Source organism: Microtus pennsylvanicus, chromosome 11, assembly GCF_037038515.1.
Source record: "Microtus pennsylvanicus isolate mMicPen1 chromosome 11, mMicPen1.hap1, whole genome shotgun sequence".
Taxonomy (NCBI): Eukaryota; Metazoa; Chordata; class Mammalia; order Rodentia; family Cricetidae; genus Microtus; species Microtus pennsylvanicus.
Window position 1 is genome coordinate 74356929 of NC_134589.1, and position 21895 is coordinate 74378823.

The window sequence follows — 21895 nt, forward strand, 5'->3', positions numbered from 1 at the left end:
GGTGGGAATGTGGACTCTGTAATGTTTTCCGTTGCTCAAAGGCTTCTCAGTCACCACTCATTACAATGACCCCTGTCCACCAGGGTAAGTGTAGACATGATAACAGAAAATAGATGGAGAAAACAGACATAGAAGTCACCTTATTGTTACTATTGACAGTAATTGGAGCCCATGAATGTGACATGTCTCCCACATACTTTCACAGAATGTCACTAGTCACCATGTTCTTGAGTTCAAGCAAGTTTTGGAAATACTAGGTGGTACAGCCAGACCCCTTCATGTCTATCATGCATCTCTAGGAAGACTGAAGAACAGAGCAGGCATCACAATCAGAGCCCTGCAGCCACCAGGCAGGAATCAGGAAGGAGGCAGGGGAGTTCAGGGGCTGATGGCCCCCTCTGGTGGCCTCACCACTGTAGAACTGTCTTGACAAATCTTCCTAGAAAAGCTACAAATCAAAACTCTCAGAGCAAAAGTCCAGTTTTGATGTTTCATGTTTAAAGAGTTGCCTCAAATTTCAAAAAAAGAAAAAGAAAATCAAGAAATGAAAACATCACTGTATACCAAAACTCTGTCTTGAAAAAACAAAAAGAAAAGAAAAAAATCAAAATAGTTTAAACACAATCATTTTTAGAACATAAAGAAAAGCCTCATTTGGCAAACTCAGAATGCAACTTCCTACTTTCTGACCTCTCCAAGAACCCCCAAGAGACACAGACTCATTTCCTAGAACTCTTTAAACAGCAGTGGAATGTGGACTGAGATCCACCCTGCTCTCCTATGCGCTGATTGTCTCTATCTGGAGTCAGGGCTTACTCAAACTGAAATAAAAATTAATATCCTCTTGCAAATCTGCTCTTCTCAACAACCAACTGGCAATGAATATACCAACACAAGAGCCGTTGTTAACTCCAGCAAAACGCAATATTTTGTTGATGTTGATAAACTGATGCACTATGAGAAATTCATTATGAAATAAATTTAAATATAAATATGACCTGGAGACAATTAGAAATTTAGAACTCTTCAAAGAAACCAGTGCTAGCCCCAACTCTGTCACACGTGAAACAGGACTTCTCTCAGACAGAGCCTGTGTCCTGCTCCCCCGCTTCCCCTTCATCTCTGCATTGCCTCCTTCCAGCTCCTGATTCAGAGCCCATTGGTGAGAATAGGAGAACTGGGTGCCAAGTCAGACTACAGGGGAAACAGCACTGATGACCTCAATCCCTTGGTCCACTATCTTCTTCCCTGATGTCTGCCTGGTTCATTCTCACCATGGTAGCCTCTCCTGACATGAAACGCCCATCCTTATATAAGATCAACCAAATGACATGTGTGTCATATTTCCAGAGCTATGAGAAAGCACAATCAATTCTAACGGTAACATTAGACTCCCTTTAATTTATGAGTTAAATTAAAACCTGCATGTTCCCATGATTTTACCCCTTAGGGAGGGGAGGTGAAGTGTCATTTCAAATTACAATAAAATAGATGAAACATGATCATGAAATAGTTCTAAATTCAGGATGTTCTTCCCCTCACTTTTTTTTAAACTTTCAATCTTATTCCTCTCTTAATGACTTTAATAATCAAGACAAGAATCTATTTCCTGTACTACCGGTGACTATGTTGATTAAAGGAAACACCAAAACCTAAAATGTTCATGTTTGAGAGAACGTTCTGCAATGAGTGAGAGACTGAAGCAGTGTTGAAACAAGAATTAGGGTGATGTGAACTGTGAGTTTGACTATTAACAGCGGAGGGTCACCCTCTCCACCACTGCTGGATGAACCAACATTGAACATAGCCCTGCAGCTGGAAAGGCTGTTTGCGTTGTTAAATCCAGTTGCTGTCTCTGCAGTCTCAGGCAGACGGTGTCTAAGAGGGTTTTTTAGACTCTTTCTGTAGGGTAGGAGTGTCTTCAATTGTGTAGACATTGTCTTCAGCTCGAGACCGGATAACTGCTGTGTTTTGCAAAGTTCCGATTTTATTAGCACGGAATGCTACCAAGCTGCAGAGAGAGAGAGATGTTGAAGAAAGAATAAGATGTTACCTTTCAGATTCAAGCAGAATTTTCATTCATGGCACATGCTCACGACTCTAGGAGACCCATTACAAAAACTGTAACAGTAACCAGTACCATACAGGACCCTCCTATCCTATTAGGTCATAGAAAATTTTGTTTAATAAGCATTCAACTAACCAAAATACATGACTTTAAAAAATCGGCTCATATTTGAATCCTTCAAGATACTAATGTAATAAAACACAAAACTGGGAGATGTAGACAGAGAGATATCTAGGCATCAAACAGAGATGCCTAATCAGGATGTGCATTTTGGAACTGGGCTAGGAGCTGGGTGACTTGTGTGTTTACTTTGAACTATGATGCTTTAGAAAGACTAAGGAGAGCCTGGTTGCCTGAGTGCCATCCCTGGAGCTGACGGAAAAGGCAGAAGGAAAAGCCAGCTCCACAGTGTTGTTCTCTGACCTCCACAGGTGCCACACATCACGCCCCCCAGCCCCATTCACATCATGCTCACAGTGATACAAAGTTTCCTTTGTTTAAAAAGAAAGAGTTTTGAAGCTTGCATGGCATCTAACCCTCTAACACTAAGCATGGAGTAGAAAACATGTCAAGTCACAAAGCAGCTGTAGCTGCTGGTCTGGGGCACAATTTCAAGGCTACTGTATGCCACACATGCGCAGACACTGCATGCACACAAACAGCAGGAACTGCACTGGAAGGAATTTGGGGAGAGCACAGCAGGTCTTTTCACTTCCCCTATCCTGACAGCTGTGGGAGGGGCTTCCCTTGGAAAGTTCATTCTATACCCATGATCATCAGGGTGGGCACAGTGGACTGATATTTGAGCTTCTAGAACTCATGGAGGAGCAAACCAGAGAAGAAAACAGACTGTCAGGGGTGATGCTTTAACAGTGGGGTTTTGTCATTTGTGGTCATTTCTACCACTGAAATGTAGAACCGAAATGAGCGTCTTTAGTCGGCCACATAGGAACGAACACCTGTGCTGAGAATTACACAGGACGAGAGAGAGCAAGCTCCACTCTGCCTGGACAGTCACACATGAAGGGAAACAGTGTAGGGTCAGGACATTCATGAGTCAGTATGACAAAAGTGACAGAAAAAGTCACAAGAGAAAGTCCAGAATGTATGTGTTATGTAGTGGTTAGTTTGGTTTGGTGGCTTCCTTCCTTCCTTCCTTCCTTCCTTCCTTCCTTCCTTCCTTCCTTCCTTCCTTCCTTTTTTCCTCCCTCCCTCCCTCCCTTCCTTCCTTCCTTCCATCATTCATTCATTCATTTGGTTTAGTCAGAGTCTCACTATGTTTCCATGACTATCCTGTAACTCTCTACATAGACCCAACTGGCCTGGACACATAGAGACCACCTGCTGAGTCAGAATTAAAGGTGTGAGCCACCACACCTGGCGATGTTTACTTATTTTAGTAATTGTTTTAGAACACTCTGTCTAAAAATAAATCTGGGCTAGTTTTACACTTACAGTCCTGAATTAACTTATTGTTGAAATAACAGGTGTGTGCCACCTCATCCAACTTCTCCCCTCTTCTCTATGTTGTGTTTTCTCCAATATTTTCTTTTAAATTAAGTGATTAAAAAGTAACTTTGGGTACTGAAGAGTTGATCAGCAGTTAAGGATACTCGTTGTACAAACAGGAGAACCAAAGTTCAGATGCTACCCCAGGGGACAGGTAGAACATCTCCTGCATGCCTGTAACCTAGCACTGAGGGAGACGGAGGCAGGAGGATCACTGAGACTTTCTGGCTGTCAGCAAATCAAACTGTGAATTGCAGGCCCAAGGGAGACTCTGCCTCAAAGGAGACAGTGAGGGATAGAGGAGGAGACTCACTGCCCTCTCCTCTGGCTTCTATGTATGTGTTCTTGCACACACTCATGCCTGTCTTCCCCATGTCCCGGTTCCTGCCCCCACCTCTATCTACCCTTAACTTTCTCTCACATGCAAAAGTAAAAATTTAAATTAAACCTTTTTTAAAAAATGCCTTATCAATAGAGGACCAAAAATATGGGCAAAAATAATGTTGTGTTCTTCCAAGTCTAAGAAATGGTTCCTTTCCATCTACAGAATCCATTAGTTCACTTTATATTATTTAATTTACCAGTTAGCTCTATAAGCTTGGGCTCCTGAGATTGAGGCCAGTGTAGTGTGACCTCAGACGCTCCTTCATATTTATGAATCTGTTTTTTAATCTGTAGGATGACACTGAAATATTTCCTACCTTATAGATTTCTTACTGTGAAGGGAAGAAGTGGCTGACAATTAATAAGAGCTAACTGTATCAGGCACTTCTAACGGGCTGACACTGGTCAAGACCCAGTTCATAGCTTGGCTCTTGTGCTTACAAAGACCCAGGGGAGTCTATGGATGGCAGCCTGAAGGACATGGATTTTGACTCCAATACATAGCCCTGTGTCCAGCCAATCTTTAGCCAATTGTAGAAAATTAGATGGCTGTAGACTAGGGCAGGTCGCACTGGAGAGAATAAAAGAGCGCCCCAAGTACAGTAAACAAGACAAGAACAGTGAAGCCTGGCAAGGCAGACACCAGTGTAGTGAGTGGAGGGGACTGGTAAGAAGTGTGGAGACACTGGTCATACCGCAGTTTCATTACACCCCTGGCAGCCTCAGAAATGATCTTCAACTAAATCCTCTGCTCCCTCGGGGCGTCCTCGAACAGCCTACCTCCTAACCCTGTTGTCTCCAGCACACTTCCCTTAAAGCACTAAAATGACCTTTCTATTAGCTTATATGCTTGGTGATATACTTCAGCAGTTCTTAATAGACTAGGTACTCAATGAAAGAAAACACTGAGTAAAACAAGAGCGGGTCAAAGCAACTCCTTCAGTACCAGCTCCAGGAAGCAAAGCTTACGATTCAGTGTCCACCTCTAAGAGATTAGGACCAAGGGGTCTTCTGTTCCTGTCCTACCATAAATACATAAATACAGAATGCAGAAAGTATCTCTGAGAAATGAGGGTAACCAGAAAGGGACTCATTAAAATTTATTTGGGGGATTCAATGTACAGAATGAGGGTCAACCACTATGGAACACACCTGTAATCCCAGCGTGATAGACTCAGAGACAGGAGGATTGTGAGTTCCAGCCTGGCCTAGCTACATAGCAGGTTCCAGGCCAGTCTGGACTACATATGGAATCCTGTCTCAAATCAACCAACCCAGCAATAAATCAATTACCAAAGAATGTTTTAGTAAGAAAAGAGAGCATAGAGAGGAATTCTCAAGACTGTTGGATCAAAAAGATTCAGCACAGTCCATGCCAGCTTACCTTAGAGACCCCGACTTCTTTTTCATAAGGATGCACCCTAAATTGGGATGGGAGGTGGTAAGAAAATTGAAAGAAAGATTACACATGTTATCAGAGACACTCATAACACTTTCTCCTAATCAAGGACGTTGTCTCTATTTTTGATTGAACTGTCCCCGGGTAACTTTGGATAATTCCTTCCTGTCCCCCACAGGAAGGATCGTCTGTCCATTCACTGTCTGGTATATTCATCCATATGGCCTAATGTACTAGAGTGAAGGTGGTAAACTTTGTTCACTGAGACAAACAAAAGTCTTGATTTTTTTCTAATAATCCTATAAGGGAAAAATAAACAACTTTGGACTAAGGAAGGGAAGACACTTGTTGTATTTTATATAATTTTTGTGTAATTCTCCCTTTTAGATATGCTCTGACATGAAGTCCAGGCTAGCCACAGACTTGTAGAATGCTGGTATCATAGGCACATGCCACTAGAACCACCTTAAATAATCATTTTGGATAAACAGTTTTTAAATAATTAGAAGGAACCATCTGAAATCTGGCAGGCATATCCTTATTCCCCATTTCCTGTTAAACAGGTTAGTAATGGGCTCATGCATGGAGTTTTGTAAAGCCCGTGCCTGAAGTTCATACACAGGGAATAGACTGCACAGAGAGAAACACTGTGTACAGTTGTACAGTTTATGGAAAGGACCGCGTAGGCCTGGGTGCCACCTTCAAAGAGTCTGTCCCAGTATGTCAAGAGGCTTCCCGCTAACATCTCATTTGCTCCTTCTACTAAGTACATTCCGGAACATTCAAGAGCAGCATTATGGGATACAAGTGAGATTCCCAGAATAGGAAAGGAGAGAAAGCATCTAAGGTCTTATAGTCACTAAAACATCTCAAACCTATCCAAAAATCTCTTGTGTCATATAGTCTTTATGGTAGTGTTTTGATGGTAACAGCTGAAAGACAAAGGATAGGGCTATGAACAAGAGTGTTGCCAAGCACTGCAGCCTATTCCTGCGAGCCAAGCACTGGGATGTTGGAGGCCAGAGGATCTGGAGTTGGGGGTCATGATCAGCTACCAGCTAAGGTCAATACCTGTATGGAGTACATGAGATCAAGTTTTACAGAATAGGAATCTTTTGAGACACAGTAGCAATGGTTCAAGGTCACTGAGCACTAACCATGTACCAGAAATCATCCACAGAGTTTTCTGGGTCCTAACACATCCCTTGGGGAGTAGATGATTTAACATGGGTGTCTTTGATCTGGGGATATGAAAGCCTTGTGAACTCAAAGCCCCCATGGCATGTGCAGGTGCTTAAAGTCAGAGAGCCCTGTCCCTCCTTCCTCGGGGACAACTGTGACATGACTTACTGGTGATAACTGCGGTGCACACAAGCAGCAGCAACAGCAGGGCAGCGGTGGAGACGCCAACGTAGAAGCCCTTACTCATGTTCTTCTGCTGGTTCCATGAAGGGATCGATTCCTAAGAAAACATTAAATAAAATATTAGTAGCAATTAATAAACAACAGTAAACACAAGGGACACCACGTGAGAGGAGCAGAAAGCACATGCTTGACCTTATCCTAGACTCTAGGTCCTAGAACTGCATCTTTACTGGCCTGGAATATTCAGGATCTGAGGTGGTAATGGGCAGTGGAACTCCAAGACTATGTGAAATCAGTGTCATTGGTGATGATGGAAACGTGGTCTATGTTGCTCAAGGTGATTACATGGGTAGATGCCTCAGTCAAAATTCTAACCTCGTGCTTAATGTGAGTTCATACATCATGTGTGTGATTACATCTGTTTAATGATGTGTAGGGTATTCTCTAAATGCATCATTTTAGGATACTATCAGAGTTAAAAAGAATAGCTCATATCTAAGTTAACTTGCTCTCAGTGTGCTCAGCCCCTGGTCTGGTATTTCACCACAGACCCTACTTGTTCGGTAAATGCAACTCAAGATTACACATTTAATACATGTGTAAATGTATTAAATTTACATGGGAACATGTACACACTGTTAGACAGACTGGGCAGGTTGTATTAATTATTTTAGGAATAAATATATGTAATAAATATGAACATACACAATATATAATACATAACATGTACAGTTGATAGGTATATATATTAAAATTACATATATAACATTAATATATTACATATATAATTTTACATTTAATAAGCAGTAATATATAGCATAAATATTACATATGTTTATATAGGCATATATATATATAAACAACGGATCAAAGATCATGAATTAGCAAGAAAGCAAGGAGGGGGTATGTAGAAGGCTTTGGAGGGTGTTGAGAACAAAAAGGAAGCAATATGATTATAGCCAATAACTTTCTAAAAATAGTAGGAAGACTCTGCCCCTGGATGCAGCCTGATTACTGTATGATTAGACAAATATGCAGAATCTCCCTATTGCCCTTGGGCAGGTGATCAGGGATCAGCACACACTGGAATAAGCAGAAGACAGCTAAGCTGCAGGTGAGGTCTCTCTAATAACTTGGCACTAATCTACTAGCCCTAAACAGAGCCCATGATGGTTTAACTGTAAGAAAAAAGAGATCAGAGACCAGGTCTTTGCCCACGTGTGAGCTGCATCTATGGGGTCGCAATCCAGGCTCCTCTGTTAAGTCAGGGAGACCATGGACAAGTTAACTAAGCTCTGTGAGCGCTGTCTCTACATCCTCAAGCAACATGTTCAGTGGGTTCCAAAGCTACTCAAAAAAACAATATGTATTCTGGAGGCAGCGTGCCTTAGATTTTTCTCTCATGCTTAGTATACAGAAACTCTAGAAAAAAATCATGCAAAATTAAGATTGTCTAAGACATAATACTTTCTGTGGAGGTTTGTGTGTGGAAAACAATATCGCCAGTGGGCTCTAGAGAATGGTCAGTGGTTAGAAAAACAGTATCAGGGGACCAGAAACAAACATCTTAAATTCAAATATCCTTTGTAAGCATCAGATTCTTTCTTTCTAATTTCTTTATTTTTATACATTCATGAGTTCATTTTTCTACAGTTTTTGAGATACCATCGCACTATTTAGCCCAAGAAGCCTAATAATCTAGATTGACCTCAAACTTCTGATATCTTGCTTTAACTTTCTTAGTCCCAAGAATAAGAAATATACCAGTATACCTAACACTTGTCTTTTCTTTGTTTTTTTTAAATTCAACTATCTGTGAACCAATTTTACAGACAAAATCTGTAAATACAAATTGTTTCCCAGAAGATATACAAGTGAACATGGCTAATAAATTAGGGAGAAATATGCTTACAGTGTAATTATTCCGAGAGTCATCTGAGGATGTCACAGTGTTATTCCAATCTGCTAAACAAAAGGTAAAATTAATTATAATTACAAGAATTTATTTTTTTACTACATCTATAAATAATACTCACAAGACCAATGTGTCTTATACTATGTGAGGGCTGGGTTTTAATATGGCAGGAGATTCACTGAACAGCAAATTTTGAACATTTAAATATTTGAAGTATATCCCGTAATATCTATTTTATAACAAGGAATCTATTCTTTGCATCGTTTCTATGTGTGTATGACTGAAACACAGAATCCCCTTGCTGCTGATATCAGACATGTACAAGGGTTGTGATGTCATGACAAGGAGACCCTTCACTGTATTTTACAGATGATTACATATTTCTAATTTTAGCAAATAACAGACATCTCCGCTGTCAGTGTACACGCAGTGCCCACACAAGGAGTGTAATTACTACGGATCTATGGGAGTTCCCAACAACTACCAAAGCTGACATTGCCCAGCACGAATGAAATTGAAGGACTCATAGCCCTCCTCACACTCACTTTACTGTGTTTACATTTCACTCTCTGTGAGAGTCCTGACAAGAAGTCAAAGACAATGACTAGGTGTAGGTATCATCTACAGTCTGGGCTCTGTTTGTGAGCTAGGCTCTTAAGTAAGACCTTGCAGGAACAAGAGGAAGTGATTCAGTAAGGTGAGGCTGAATCAGAGAAAACTTGAATTCAATACTGACCATATTCATTAGCAAAGTGACCTCATAATCAAGGTGCTGCAATAAGCACTTAGGAATGCACGCATGGGCACTCAGCACTGTTGGAAACATGGGTGATGCTATTATTGTTATGTGATGGAAGGAGCAGGGAGCAGGAATGTGAACACTGTGAAGTTCACTTTAGAAATATCGTACCGCTTATGTAATGAGAACCATTCAAAAACTTCTCCTAAGAAGTGTGCCTAGAATAGGGGACAAATGGAAAAGTGTGTGTCTCCAAAGGCAACTAAAGAGTTTCCTCAATCTAGCAGTGACATAAATTACCATGAAATAATGAAACGGAACGGTGCACAAGATTCCTGGCAGGCACAGCAATCAAAACAGGTGGTGGCCCCTGTGACACCCAAGTCCCTTGAAGTATAAACTACATGGCCTCACTCAAAAGTTCAAGCATGTTAAATCATTTTCTAAAGCCTTTGAATTTGATGTGTGTGTGTGTGTGTGTGTGTGTGTGTGTGTGTGTATTCCACTTTCCATTTTACTTGAAACTGAGAAATCCCGAAAGCAAAATTTTGCAAGACATCCGTTGTTCTTTAAAAGGGTGGTGCACGATGCCTGTCCAGTGAGCATGCAGAAACAGCACAAAACCTCCAAACATCCCAGCTCAGGGCTTGGGAGTCAAAAGAACCGCTTCCAACTCAAGCGAACAGGACAGAGTCTGAGCCACTTTTGTCTTCATGACTTCCATCATGAACTGTCAGTTCTTGTCACTATGAAAGAGGGACAGATCACAGCTATACAGGACATAACTGTTGGAGATTTAAACATTGCATCATGGAGCATGGAACATGCTTCCTGGGAATCAGGAAGTGCTAAATGTCATCGTCCCTGAACTATGGCCTCAGTTGGATGGCCCAGTTTCAGGATGGATGTAAAGGGTCAAGGGTCCCCCTACCCTGACCCTCGTTCCCAGTCAGTCCTTAGATTTTCAGCACACAGTCATGTCCAGCTGATCCAGATTCCCATCCTTCTCACCTCTCCTAGATCCACCTCAGTCTGGCTAGAGCGAATCCCAGGGAACAGAGAGATGGTGTCCTTCATCTTACACAGCAGAGAGTGAATGTAACTTAAGACTTAGTGAGGCTGTTGTTGGGACACAGCTAAGAACTCTTCACCTCTATTATACTTCTGTCTTGATTCCGTGTCTGTGTGTCCTACAGATGCTTATAAGAGGCACTCTGGGTCCTGAACCACGTTGGGATTTACCTGGTGTGTGAGTCTGCGTGTGCGCTGGTGTTGTAGGAGTAGAGGTGGAGACTCTGGGTGATGCTGGTACACGTGTGGATCCTGTTGACAGAGTTGTGGGTCTCTCTGTAGTTGTGGTCCTTTGTGTAGTTGTGGGTCTCCTTGTAGTTGTGGGTCTTCCTGTAGTAGTGGGTCTCCTTGTAGTTGTGGGTCTTCCTGTAGTTGTGGGCCTTTGTGTAGTTATGGGTCTTGTTATAGTTGTGGGTCTCCTCGTTGTGGGTCTTGTTGGAGGATTTGCAGGAATTTCTGGATTTGAAAATCAAAATAAAGCAAGGATCAGTCTAGCAAGAAAAGACAAAAACTTGTAGCACCAGTAAGAGGCTTTCCCCAGAAAGGCTGTTCTACTGAACTTCTGTTGTCGTTGACCAACCAGAATGGGGCAGGGCAGTGGAGACAGCTCCCCCACAGGAGGAGTAAGACAGGGCAGGGCAGTGGAGACAGCTCCCCCACAGGAGGAGTAAGACAGGGCAGGGCAGTGGAGACAGCTCCCCCACAGGAGGAGTAAGACAGGGCAGGGCAGTGGAGACAGCTCCCCCACAGGAGGAGTAAGACAGGGCAGGGCAGTGGAGACAGCTCCCCCACAGGAGGAGTAAGACAGGGCAGGGCAGTGGAGACAGCTCCCCCACAGGAGGCACTGACAGCAGGGAGATGAGAACAGAGCCCGTTCCTAAGGACACTTTATAAATGACAGCTGTCAGGTCCTCTGGTCTCTCCGCATCTCTGTGACACTGAGAGGGCGTAGGGGTCTGGGACTTAACTCAGTGATGACTGACTTCACCCACAGTTTCCAGGCCCAGCATGGTCCCTTCAGTCAGTCCCAAGAGGACATATCATCTTAGCACACACATCCCACACGAATCCCAACACAAATGGGATTTGCACATTTAGGGAGAGAGTGGACATTGTCTTTTATGGTTTCTTCCAATCTGACAGAGACAAGGTAAATACTCCTTATCAAAAAGAAAATGCTTTGTACCTGGAGTTAAAGTATTTAAATCTTCCTTAACAATTCAGAATAATTGCATATAGATATTATAGGTGAGCCTCAAGTATAAACGTGGATTGATATAGCATTCACATGACTACACTTTGCATGTATAGTTTAAAGGAAAGTTCACAAAATGCTGCATGTTATAGTTTCATGGCGTTGAATTTTCCATGAGTATTATCAAGTCTGTGTTCCGGATTTTAAATCACTGTAAACTTGGGGTTTTGGATTAGTGAGGTTCAACCTACAATTCACAAATCAGCAGCATCCAAAGGGCTGTAAGGATCCAAACAGCTACTGATGGTCTCAGTGTGCAGAGGTCTAAGACAGGGACTAAGGTAAGTAGAGCTGGAATCATCAGCCAGGCACTGAATCTTGAGTGTGTCAGCAAACATGTTCCCAGTAAATAATCTCCGTCGGTCTTAACTGTGCTAACTACAAAATAAAACCTCGACAATGAAAAATAATTGCTTTGAAAACTCTTCTTTATGTGGGATACAGAGTAATTCCTTAATCTGGTGTGTGTTTACTTTGAAATGAAGAAAAACCTATAGTGTTCCTGCAATGTGTAGGGAGGTGGATGTGGAGCATCCCCCTTAAATTCGGTACATGTATTCATTCATTTATTTGTGTGTTGGTGAGATATCACAAATGTGGACGTCAGGGGATAACTCTGCAGAGTCTGTTCTCCCCTCCCACCTCGTGGGCCCAGGGATTGAACTCGGGTCATCAAATTTAGCACTAGTCACCTTTCCCCATTGAGCCAGCTCACTGACCCTCAGGCCACTTTTATGTAGAGGGTCAGATGTAAGAGTTTTTGTCTCAGGAACATAAAAACATATGTTCAGCAGCAAGCCTTCCTGTCAATCATTTTGAAAGTCATTGCTGACAACCTAGCAAGGAATGGGTGTGGCTTACTTCAATAAAATTATCCACACTAGTGAGTGCGTCTGATTATAACCTGATCTGGTTCTAGGCTATCCTTTGGGCAGAGGCTTGAGTACAATAAAAACCCTCCCTGGAGAGTAGAAATCTCTGAGGTGGAGAGGCAAGCATGGGAACAATGTGCGACCAACCAGGAAATAATCAGCAGCTCAGAGGCTTTGCTTTTCTTGTTCTGGGGCATTTTTCACCCAGGTCGATGGGAAAGTGTAAAGGAGCTGATGAGGGTCCTGGAAGAACTGAAGAAGAAGCTCCAGATGTTTAAATCATGAGAAAATATAAAGACCTGGTTGTTAAAGAATAAAACAGAGTTGCTGACTCACAGACTCATTGAGTGGTCGGTCAAAGAGTGGCCTTTGTAAGCACTGACCTGTCAACAAACTTCTAAGTTCAATAAAGCCAATTAATGAACCAAATTTAGTAACTTTATGTTAATGATAAGATGCCTATTCCCCTTCTAGTGCTAGGGATATAATCCCAGCGTTTTGGGAGGAATCCGTGCTAGACAGGTACCTTCTCAAGCTTCAACCAAGGCCTGTATTTTTTTTTTATTGTTTGGAGTTCTAGGGACAGAACTTCAGGACTGCTAGACAAATTTCTACACATCTTCTAAGGCAGTTTTTTAAAAGGAGAGGGGTGTGTGTGTGTGTGTGTGTGTGTGTGTGTGTGTGTGAATGTGGGTTTATTTTCATATGAATGGGTGCCCTCGGAGGCCAAAATTATTCAACTTCAGCCATATAAATTATATAATTTCACAACTGTGGTAGGCACTCAGAACTTTGTCTCTCACCCAAAACTGTCTGGTTACATATCACTCTTTGCACACCCTGTGACCAGCTTCTTCTGGACTCCCTAAACTGCCTCCCAGACATATTTTTCAAGGCAGCTCCTTGCCCCATCAGGATGGACCACACCCTAACGAGATATGGGGGCACATTTCCATAATCTCAGCACTGGGGAGACTAAGGTATATGCAAGAACTTCCAGGTCAGCCTGATTTTACAAAGCAAGGCACAATCTCAATATCAATCAATCAATCAACAAGCAGAGAGACAGACTAATGGTTCAGTGGATAGAGGCACTTGACTTGCAAGCTTGGACAGCTGGACTTACATCCCTGGAACTCACAGAAGGGTATAAAAGCAGTACAAACCCCACAAGTTTGCCCTCTGACAAATCCATCATGGCATGGAAACCCACCACACAGACATCATTTATACATACAATAATAAATGCAGTTTTAAAAATTCAATTAAGCATAAAAACAAATGAATGGATGAATGAATAACAAAGTCTATAAGCTGGGAGACTGCAGAGCAATGCTCTTAATTTAAAAATACAGAGACAGGCTAGTATAGATTATTATCTGTGTCAGCCCTTGGTAAAAGGAGATTAGAAACTCCACCAGAAGCCAAAAAGTCCTCGTAAGCCTACGCTTTAGTCAATGTAAGAAAATCAGGCTATGAACATGAAGAAGGAAGATGTAAAAAGGTACACACCTTTTATCTGAGAACAAGGGAGTTTGAAGCAGAGACAGAGGCAGGGGGATCTCTGTTAGTTCAAGGGCAGCCTGGTCTACAGCACAAGTTTCAGGATAGCCAAAATTACACAGAGAAACCCTGTCTGGAAAAACAAAACAGGAAGAAAGGGAGGGAGGAAGGGGTAAGGGAGGGAGGGGAAAGCAGAGAGAGAGAGAGAGAGAGAGAGAGAGAGAGAGAGAGAGAGAGAGAGAGAGAGAGAGAGAGAGAAATGAGTCCAGATTTTGGGGATTCATGAACTTCTTAGTGTGAAACATGGGCTTGCACCTTTAGGCCGGATCCCAGAGTCTGAATAGGCCAAGCCTATTATAACACGATTGTAACAAGTCAGACTTTTCCTTTGCTCTGGGGACCAGGGGGAATTTTGAGAATATTTTGCAGGCTGCTATCTGAAGAGGATCCTCTCTCTGCCCTACCATTCCAGTCACGGCAGTTCTCTCTCTCTCTCTCTCTCTCTCTCTCTCTCTCTCTCTCTCTCTCTAACACACACACACTCTTTTTTTTTTTTGTTTTTTGTTTTTCGAGACAGGGTTTCTCTGTGGTTTTGGAGCCTGTCCTGGAACTAGCTCTTGTAGACCAGGCTGGCCTCGAACTCACAGAGATCCACCTGCCTCTGCCTCCCGAGTGCTGGGATTAAAGGCGTGCGCCACCACCGCCCGGCTTATATACACACTCTTAATGAAGCTCCTCTCCAGGTTGTAAAGAGAAGGCTGTCCTTCCCTGGAAGCCTCTTCATATCCCATCAAGGGATGGACCTCACAGATTGTATGGTTTCTGTCTAATGCTCTCCCTCCCAGCTGGAGGTCTGATCTCGGCTTGGAGGCCTCCTCATTCTAACAAAGCTCACTGGACAGAATTGTGTGTCTGCCTCCTTTCTGGACTAACCACTGTTGCTCATGCTATTACACTGCCAAGTGACCATGAACAGATACTGGAGGGAATACTCTTCTATCAGGACATTTCCATTGTTCAAGTAACAAATTGTGTGATATGATATGAGACCTATTTCAATGGCCCAAGGCAAGGCAGACAGGGAGTAGAAGTCTCCACCTATGGACAAATATATTTATAACAACCCCTGGTTTCATTCTTAGAGGGAAAAAGAACATATTAGCAAACAGAGGACTCAGATCACTTGCAGGAAATAAACAAAGGAAACATAGAATGCTTACCTGGTTTAATGTCCAATGAATAGGTTACAGAATTGAAAGATCCAGGGATTTTTGTTAAACAACAATACAGACCACTGTCACTCTGAACAGCGTTCTCTATCGTCAAGGACACGTCTCCTTTAGAAATGCGCCCCTTTAGCTGGTATCGGCTGCTCCTCTGATAGGTGACTTGATATGCATTGGCCCGGACAAGTGTTCTATAATTATTAAAATACTGACATTCCCCGAGGTCCCAACTCATGTAACTGATTCCAGTGTACGTTGAGTAAGTACATGGCAGTGTGACAGGGTGACCCACCACCCCCTTCACGATTACGTAAGGATCCACAGCACCTGTGACGGGAAAGGGGGAGAAGAAGTGGAAAATTAATACGCAGCATTTTCCTGGATTTTTGTTTTTATTTTTTTTTTCAGAAAAAAATATGAGGATGGGGACTCAAGTGAGATTTAATTATGGGTATTCAAATGTTTATTGTTGTTGTTTTGTTTTTTTTAGTTTTTCATGACAGGGTTTCTCTGTAGCTTTGGAGCCTATCCTGGAACTAGCTCTTATAGGCCAGGCTAGCCTTGAACTCACAGAGATCCACCCGCCACCGCCTCCTGAGTACTGGGATTGAAGGTGTGTGCCATCACCTGAATAGAGATCTCTTCTTAAAAGTTGGTGAAATTCCAAAATTTGAACAAGACCCACTTGCAAAGTAAGACCACATAGTCAGAGAATATGTAACCAATAACTTAATGATGCAATTTTTAAAACTGAAATAATTAATACAATTCTTTTGGGGATGATAGAATAGAATTCCCAATACCAAGAGCTTCCATAGTGACCTTTCAAGTACTTCTGAGAGCTGAGGATATAGCTCAATGATACAGTGCTTGCCTAGCCCATGCTAGCCCTTGTCTTGGGATCCCCAGCATAGGAAACAAATAAACAAAAGCATAAAACAATGAACTGTGATATTCCCTAACTAATCGCCTATATGCAGTTTGGTACATGATCTAGAAAGCATATTCCTTATTCTATAAAATAAGTATGTTTCTTATTGGGGCATCCATTCCCTCATTTTACCAAATACCTTTTAGGATTACAAATAAAATACATGGTATTTTAATTAAGTCATAGAAATAAATTTTCATTCTCACAGGATCAAAAGTTTGAGGGGATCCTCAGCAACCTGCAGAGTCTGAGGCCAGCCTGGACTAACTTAGAACATGCCTCAAAGACAATTATGCTATCCATTCATTGCCCCTTTTCATAGAACATTCTAAAGTAGAATGGTTTTCAGTTATATACTTGAAAATGGTTTTTAAAAAGCAAAAATGCACAAAGAAATGGAATGAAGGTTGACTTTGAGTCGTCATCCTGTATGGAAAGCTCAATTTTTAGTTTTTTTATTAGCCTTTGACTATAACAAGTATGCAGTGCACTCCCTCTTGCTTGTCTGAAACATGCATGTACATGTAATCATCCTTACATACGACAACCATGATATGCATGCATGCGCACGCACCCTTACTTGCCATCACAAGCATGTACCTGCACTCAACCTTACATGTCCGTAACATGAATGCATGTGCTCTCACTTTTAGCCTGACATATTCTTTTGGATCATGTTTATTTAGCAGTAAGTTTTGGAATTTGTACAAGTTAATAAATGGTACAATTTATCCTGGTTCTCTGCTCACTGCATAACCCCTGATCAAAAAAGCCCAAGGATTGTCATCTCTCCTGTCACTCTAGCTTCCTCAGCATCCCCCAGCTCATCCACTCACTTACCTGGGAGAAGTAGTATGAGACTAGAAATGAAGACTTGGGGATGCATCATGGTGCTGACCTGGAGGACAAGGAGAAGACGCTCTGGTTGCTGTGGCACTCAACACGCTGTACCCAGGCAGGTCTGCATTCTGACTGTGACTCACACAGGCCTCTCTGCCAGGGACCCCTGTCCTCCCCAACACCCTCTTCTTTCCTGATCCTTCCTCACATACAGCCAGCAATCTCACTTCTGGTCATGACATAAATAAGGCAGCAAGCAGAGAAAACTGGAGGCAGAGATAAGAGTGTGTTCTCTTGGTAGAACTCTAAGCAGAGACCAGCCCTCTAATGGCAAAGACGGATTTGCCTTCTGGTGAACACAGAGCTGTTGCTGCTCAGAGCCAGTAGTTAGTCCCTGAATCTCAATCAATAACACAATAGTGAGATGGACTAAGAGAGAATATGAAGCATCTCTCATGCTTCCACACACGGTGTCTGAGACCATGCTTTCCTGAAGAATATCTAGAGACACACAGAAAAACACCGGGTACAGATCAAATCCTTGCATTCACAGAGCCTCTCCATGCCTAGATTTATTCCTAGGTAACCTGGTCAGTGAGGAAGAGACCTGGTCAGTCATTCTCATCAACTTAGATCATGAAACTCAATATGAACAAGTTCAACAGAACTGCCATATACGGGCTGCCATGTATGCTTCAGCATTGCTAGGGCATAGATTTCTTTTTTTTTTCTCAAAATACCACTAATGTTTGCTCAACTTTTGGAGAATCTGCTGTGAACTAGACAATGGGCTATTTACTCAGAGGCACCGAATCTTTGTGGAACCCCCTAAGGCAGCTACTTTTAAGCCCATTTATGGTGGATGTTATGTGTCTTGAGATTCCAACATCTGAATTTCAATGTTTGCTTCTTAATTGGTAAATCATAAAAACAGTGTAAGCCTGACAAGTACTTCATTTTTTTTTTTTTTTGGATTTTTCAAGACAGGGTTTCTCCGTAACTTTTGGTGTCTGTCCTGGAACTAGCTCTTGTAGACCAGGCTGGCCTCGAACTCACAGAGATCCACCTGCCTCTGCCTCCCGAGTGCTGGGATTAAAGGCGTGCGCCACCACCGCCCGGCTGACAAGTACTTCATTAATGCCACTTCTAGTCAGAAGATTCCAGGACTTTCTCTCAGAGATGACTTTGCCCTGTTATCAGTCTTAAAGATGGTCATAGTGCAGGGCAGTAGTGACACACACCTTTAATCCTAGCACTTGGGAGGCAAAGACAGGCAGGTCTCTGAGTTCGAAGCCAGCATGGTTTACAGAGCAAGTTCCAAAACAGGCTCAACAGCTACAGAGAAACACTGTCTCAAAAAACCAAAAAAAAAAAAAGAAAGAAAGAAAGAAAAAAGGAAAATAAAGGTAGTAATAGCTGTCATGGAGCCTTCATGAGCTCAGCATCACAGAGGCCTGGGGCCCTGCAGTATTACACTAACAGCCCCGTACTTAGAAGGGATCAGAAAACTAATGAATGCTGCAAACTGCTGGCCCAACATTGAGAATGACTTTAGGGGACATTTTCAAGATCTTATTTCTTTAGAACATATAAAACCAACGTGAGACACAACTATTCTACATTTTGACAAACTAAAATAGTTGGTAGAACAAGATACCAACCATCCTGTCCCTTTAGAGTTCTATTGAGGAAGGGCCGTGTACTCGGGCATTCACTGCCTCACACAATCTGCCACCCTTCTTGACACAAACTGTCACTGAGCCATCTCACAGGGTGTCCTATGGCCTATTGCTCATAAAACGAAGGGAACAGACATGGATGGCTAATAGCTTTCCAGGCTCCCAAAGGAAACCTCCACATTCTGGAATTCAACTGAGTAACTAGGTAAACTCTGTCATGGAGTAAGCACCTTGCTGGTGGCTGGAAATCCTTTTCTGTCTTTCCATGCTTGAGAAGACATGAGTCCATCTCAAGTACTAACGTTTGAGTTGCAGTTCCCTGTAGAATCCACCTATGAAGATCCCGCAGAGAGACTACGGAGGGGTGGGAAGTGGAAGATGAAGATCCCTAAGAGTTCTAGTTAAAACTGATGACAATATTCCTGCCTCTACACCCAGAACGCTGAGATGACAGGTGTGTGCCCCTCTGCCCAGCCATCAGTAGATCCTTACCAGATGAGCGTGTCATTGTGTCTCGGCTCTGTACAGTGTTGTAGCCTGACTTAGCTCTTGAGATGTGGCTACTACAAGTGATTCAAAAATATTTTTTTTTGAGACAGGGTCTCTCTATGTACCCTTAGCTGTGTTGTCGGAACTCACTCTAAACTCAGAGATTTTTTTTTGTCTCAGTCTCCCAAGTATTGGGAATGAAGGTATGTGTCACCACACCCAGCTAGATTGAGTAATTTTTTTTTAAAAAAAATGTTTATTATATCTTAAAATATTATGTCTCTGTGTGTCTCTGTGCACTTGAGTGCAGGTGCTTGCTGGGCCCAGAGACATCAGGTCCCCTAGAACCAGCATTATAGGCAGCTCTGACCTACTGATGTGGATTCAGGGAAGTGAACACACATCCTCTACAGGAGCAGTACATGCCCTTAACCGCTGAGCCATCTTTCCAGTCTCCCGCTGAATGGACTTTATTTTATTTTATTTTTCATCTCATTTGAAAGCGAAACTCAAAATAATAGTTCACAGGTTAAATGAGGGAGAGACTTGCAGGACTGGCCCTAGAGAGTGAAGGCACAACCGCCCCACAGTACCTGGAAGTGAGGGGAAGTATAGGTCAGACAGACAGACAGACAGGCAGACAGCTGAGAGGATGAAACAGTCTGGGGGAGGATTGCACCAATTCTCTTCAACATAAATGCATACATTTACAAAAACTTTATGAAGGTTTTCTCTAAACATCTCCCTCAGTATTTAAAGGATTCAATGACTTCCCAGTCATTAAAAACAAATGCTAAAAGTTGATCACCAACCCACAATGGAAACCCCCTTCCTCTCTCCAACACTCCAACTAAAGCAAAATTTCCTACTTCTAGCCAAGCTCGCACACCTAGCACGGGACCTGCAGCTCAGGGAGGCTCTCCCTTTCCCTCAAACAAATTGTTTCTTACAAATATTTTTACTTTGCAGACCACAAAAGTCAAGGAACAAGACTGCAAATATAGCCATGCCCTTTGCTCAATTACACTCACCTCACCGGGCCTATTTCCATGTCATATCCAATATTACACTTTACTTAGACACGAGGCTAAATACATAGGGCTTAATCTAAAAGGACCAGATAATTTTCTATAGGTTTCTTCTTATTTCTCATGTTAACTTTGCTTAAGATCATTTTAATAATTCATCTATGAAAGTCCATTATTCCATTCCACCTTCCAAGAGTCCTAATACTCTGTTGGATGCTAAGTTGCCTTAATATCTAGAGACTCACTCCCCATTGTCCTTATGTCCTACACACAATCCCACATCACCTCATATGTAATTCTATACGGTACACAAACTCCAGATCCTGATTGCTTCTTCCAGCATGAGTCTGCAGAAGACTGTACTCACCAGTTAGGTAGGAGAGCCACGGCTTCTTGTAAGCGCCTCTCCTGCTGGTCCTCTGCTGCTGATGGAGTCTTCCAGATCTGCCCATGGATAAGGACGAGTCTCTTTTGTAACTCCATCGTTATCTCCTGGCAACACCTCCAAGTGTTTTGTCTTAAAATTGAGTCACTCTAGTTCAACAACTTTTTGCCAGATAGCATCTATTCTTTTCAGGAAACCTTAAGAAAGTAATTAAAATAGCACCTAGGAAGCAGAGGCAGGTTGATCTTGTGAGTTCCCGGCCAGCCTGGTCTATGTGGTAAGACCTTTTCTCCAAGACACAGTAAAACAAAACACAAGAACCGAATTTCTGCTGGGCTGTTTCTAGAGCCTCACTCAGCAAAGCTCTTCACCTGAGTGCAGACTCCAGGCCTGGAGATCATGCTGACCATTAATATGGCTTTTTAAATAATAGGATTTTAAATACCTGGAACAAATTTCTCAACTTGCAGACGAATAAATTGAAAGGCAGAAAAGGCAGAGAATACAGATAGAGCCCCATGAGGGTCCCGGTGCAGAGGCAGAAGTGAAAGCTGACTCCTTATACTCACTGGTCTGCCATTCAGCTACCATCGTCCTAACACATGTTCATTACAGCCCATGTTAACAGTGGAAGAGGCTCAGCAAATGAGGGCAGATGAGACTCTCTGCTTGCAGAAGTGAGGGAGAGAGGATGCAACTTCCAAAGCTGAGTTTCGCCATGCTCTGACGCCACTTTCAGGTCTACTAACTGGTCTAAACAGGTTTCCAAAGTTTGGTAGTTGTGATCATTTTCTATTCTGGCAACCATAAGTTGCTACACTGTTCAAAGCAAAATGTTTCCAGAAGGTGTTGTCACTTTCCAGGGTTTCCTCATCTCCGCAAACCAAAGACAGAATTAAATAAACCACACCTGGACTTCTTAAAGATGCTGAGGACAATGTCACAGATCTGCTTGGAGTTAAAGCTTCTCCTACACCATCAGCTTCTGAGTGTCTCTAAGATGCTGTCCCTACTCCCATTTGTGGGAGGATAGAGAGTCACAGAGATATCATAACATTAGGTTTTACCAAATAGAGTTAGTATAATCATTTCAGTTTGGATGTACAGTGTTGCTGTTTGTTTTCCTTGTTCTGAGACAGGATCCCACTATGTAATGAAGGCTAGCCTGAAACTCCTATGTAGCCAAGCATGACTATAAACTTACCATCCTCTTGCCTCCCCTTGTGCTGGCATCACA

At 42.5% G+C, this 21895-nt stretch overlaps 1 protein-coding gene across 1 annotated transcript; it reads right to left on the reverse strand.

Moving 5' to 3' along the window:
* Positions 1-1878: 1878 nt before the first annotated feature.
* LOC142831630 (hepatitis A virus cellular receptor 1 homolog) lies at positions 1879-17126 on the reverse strand. The gene is made up of 8 exons (XM_075941837.1): positions 17078-17126; positions 15301-15633; positions 10865-10906; positions 10622-10738; positions 8638-8687; positions 6711-6822; positions 5346-5382; positions 1879-2011 (listed from the first exon to the last, which is right to left on the reverse strand). Exons 1-8 carry the CDS (start codon positions 17124-17126, stop codon positions 1879-1881), a joined length of 873 nt encoding a protein of 290 aa, XP_075797952.1.
* Between the last annotated feature and the right edge of the window lie 4769 nt (positions 17127-21895).

Bases quoted from the DNA above. Each gene is read 5' to 3' on its own strand.
- LOC142831630 (XM_075941837.1), bottom strand. From the start codon at position 17,126: ATGATGCATCCCCAAGTCTTCATTTCTAGTCTCATACTACTTCTCCCA. The intron at 15,634-17,077 runs GTAAGTGAGTGG...TTCCCGTCACAG, and splicing joins TCTCATACTACTTCTCCCAG to GTGCTGTGGATCCTTACGTA. The intron at 5,383-6,710 runs GTAAGTCATGTC...ATCCCAATTTAG, and splicing joins GTGCACCGCAGTTATCACCA to GGTGCATCCTTATGAAAAAG.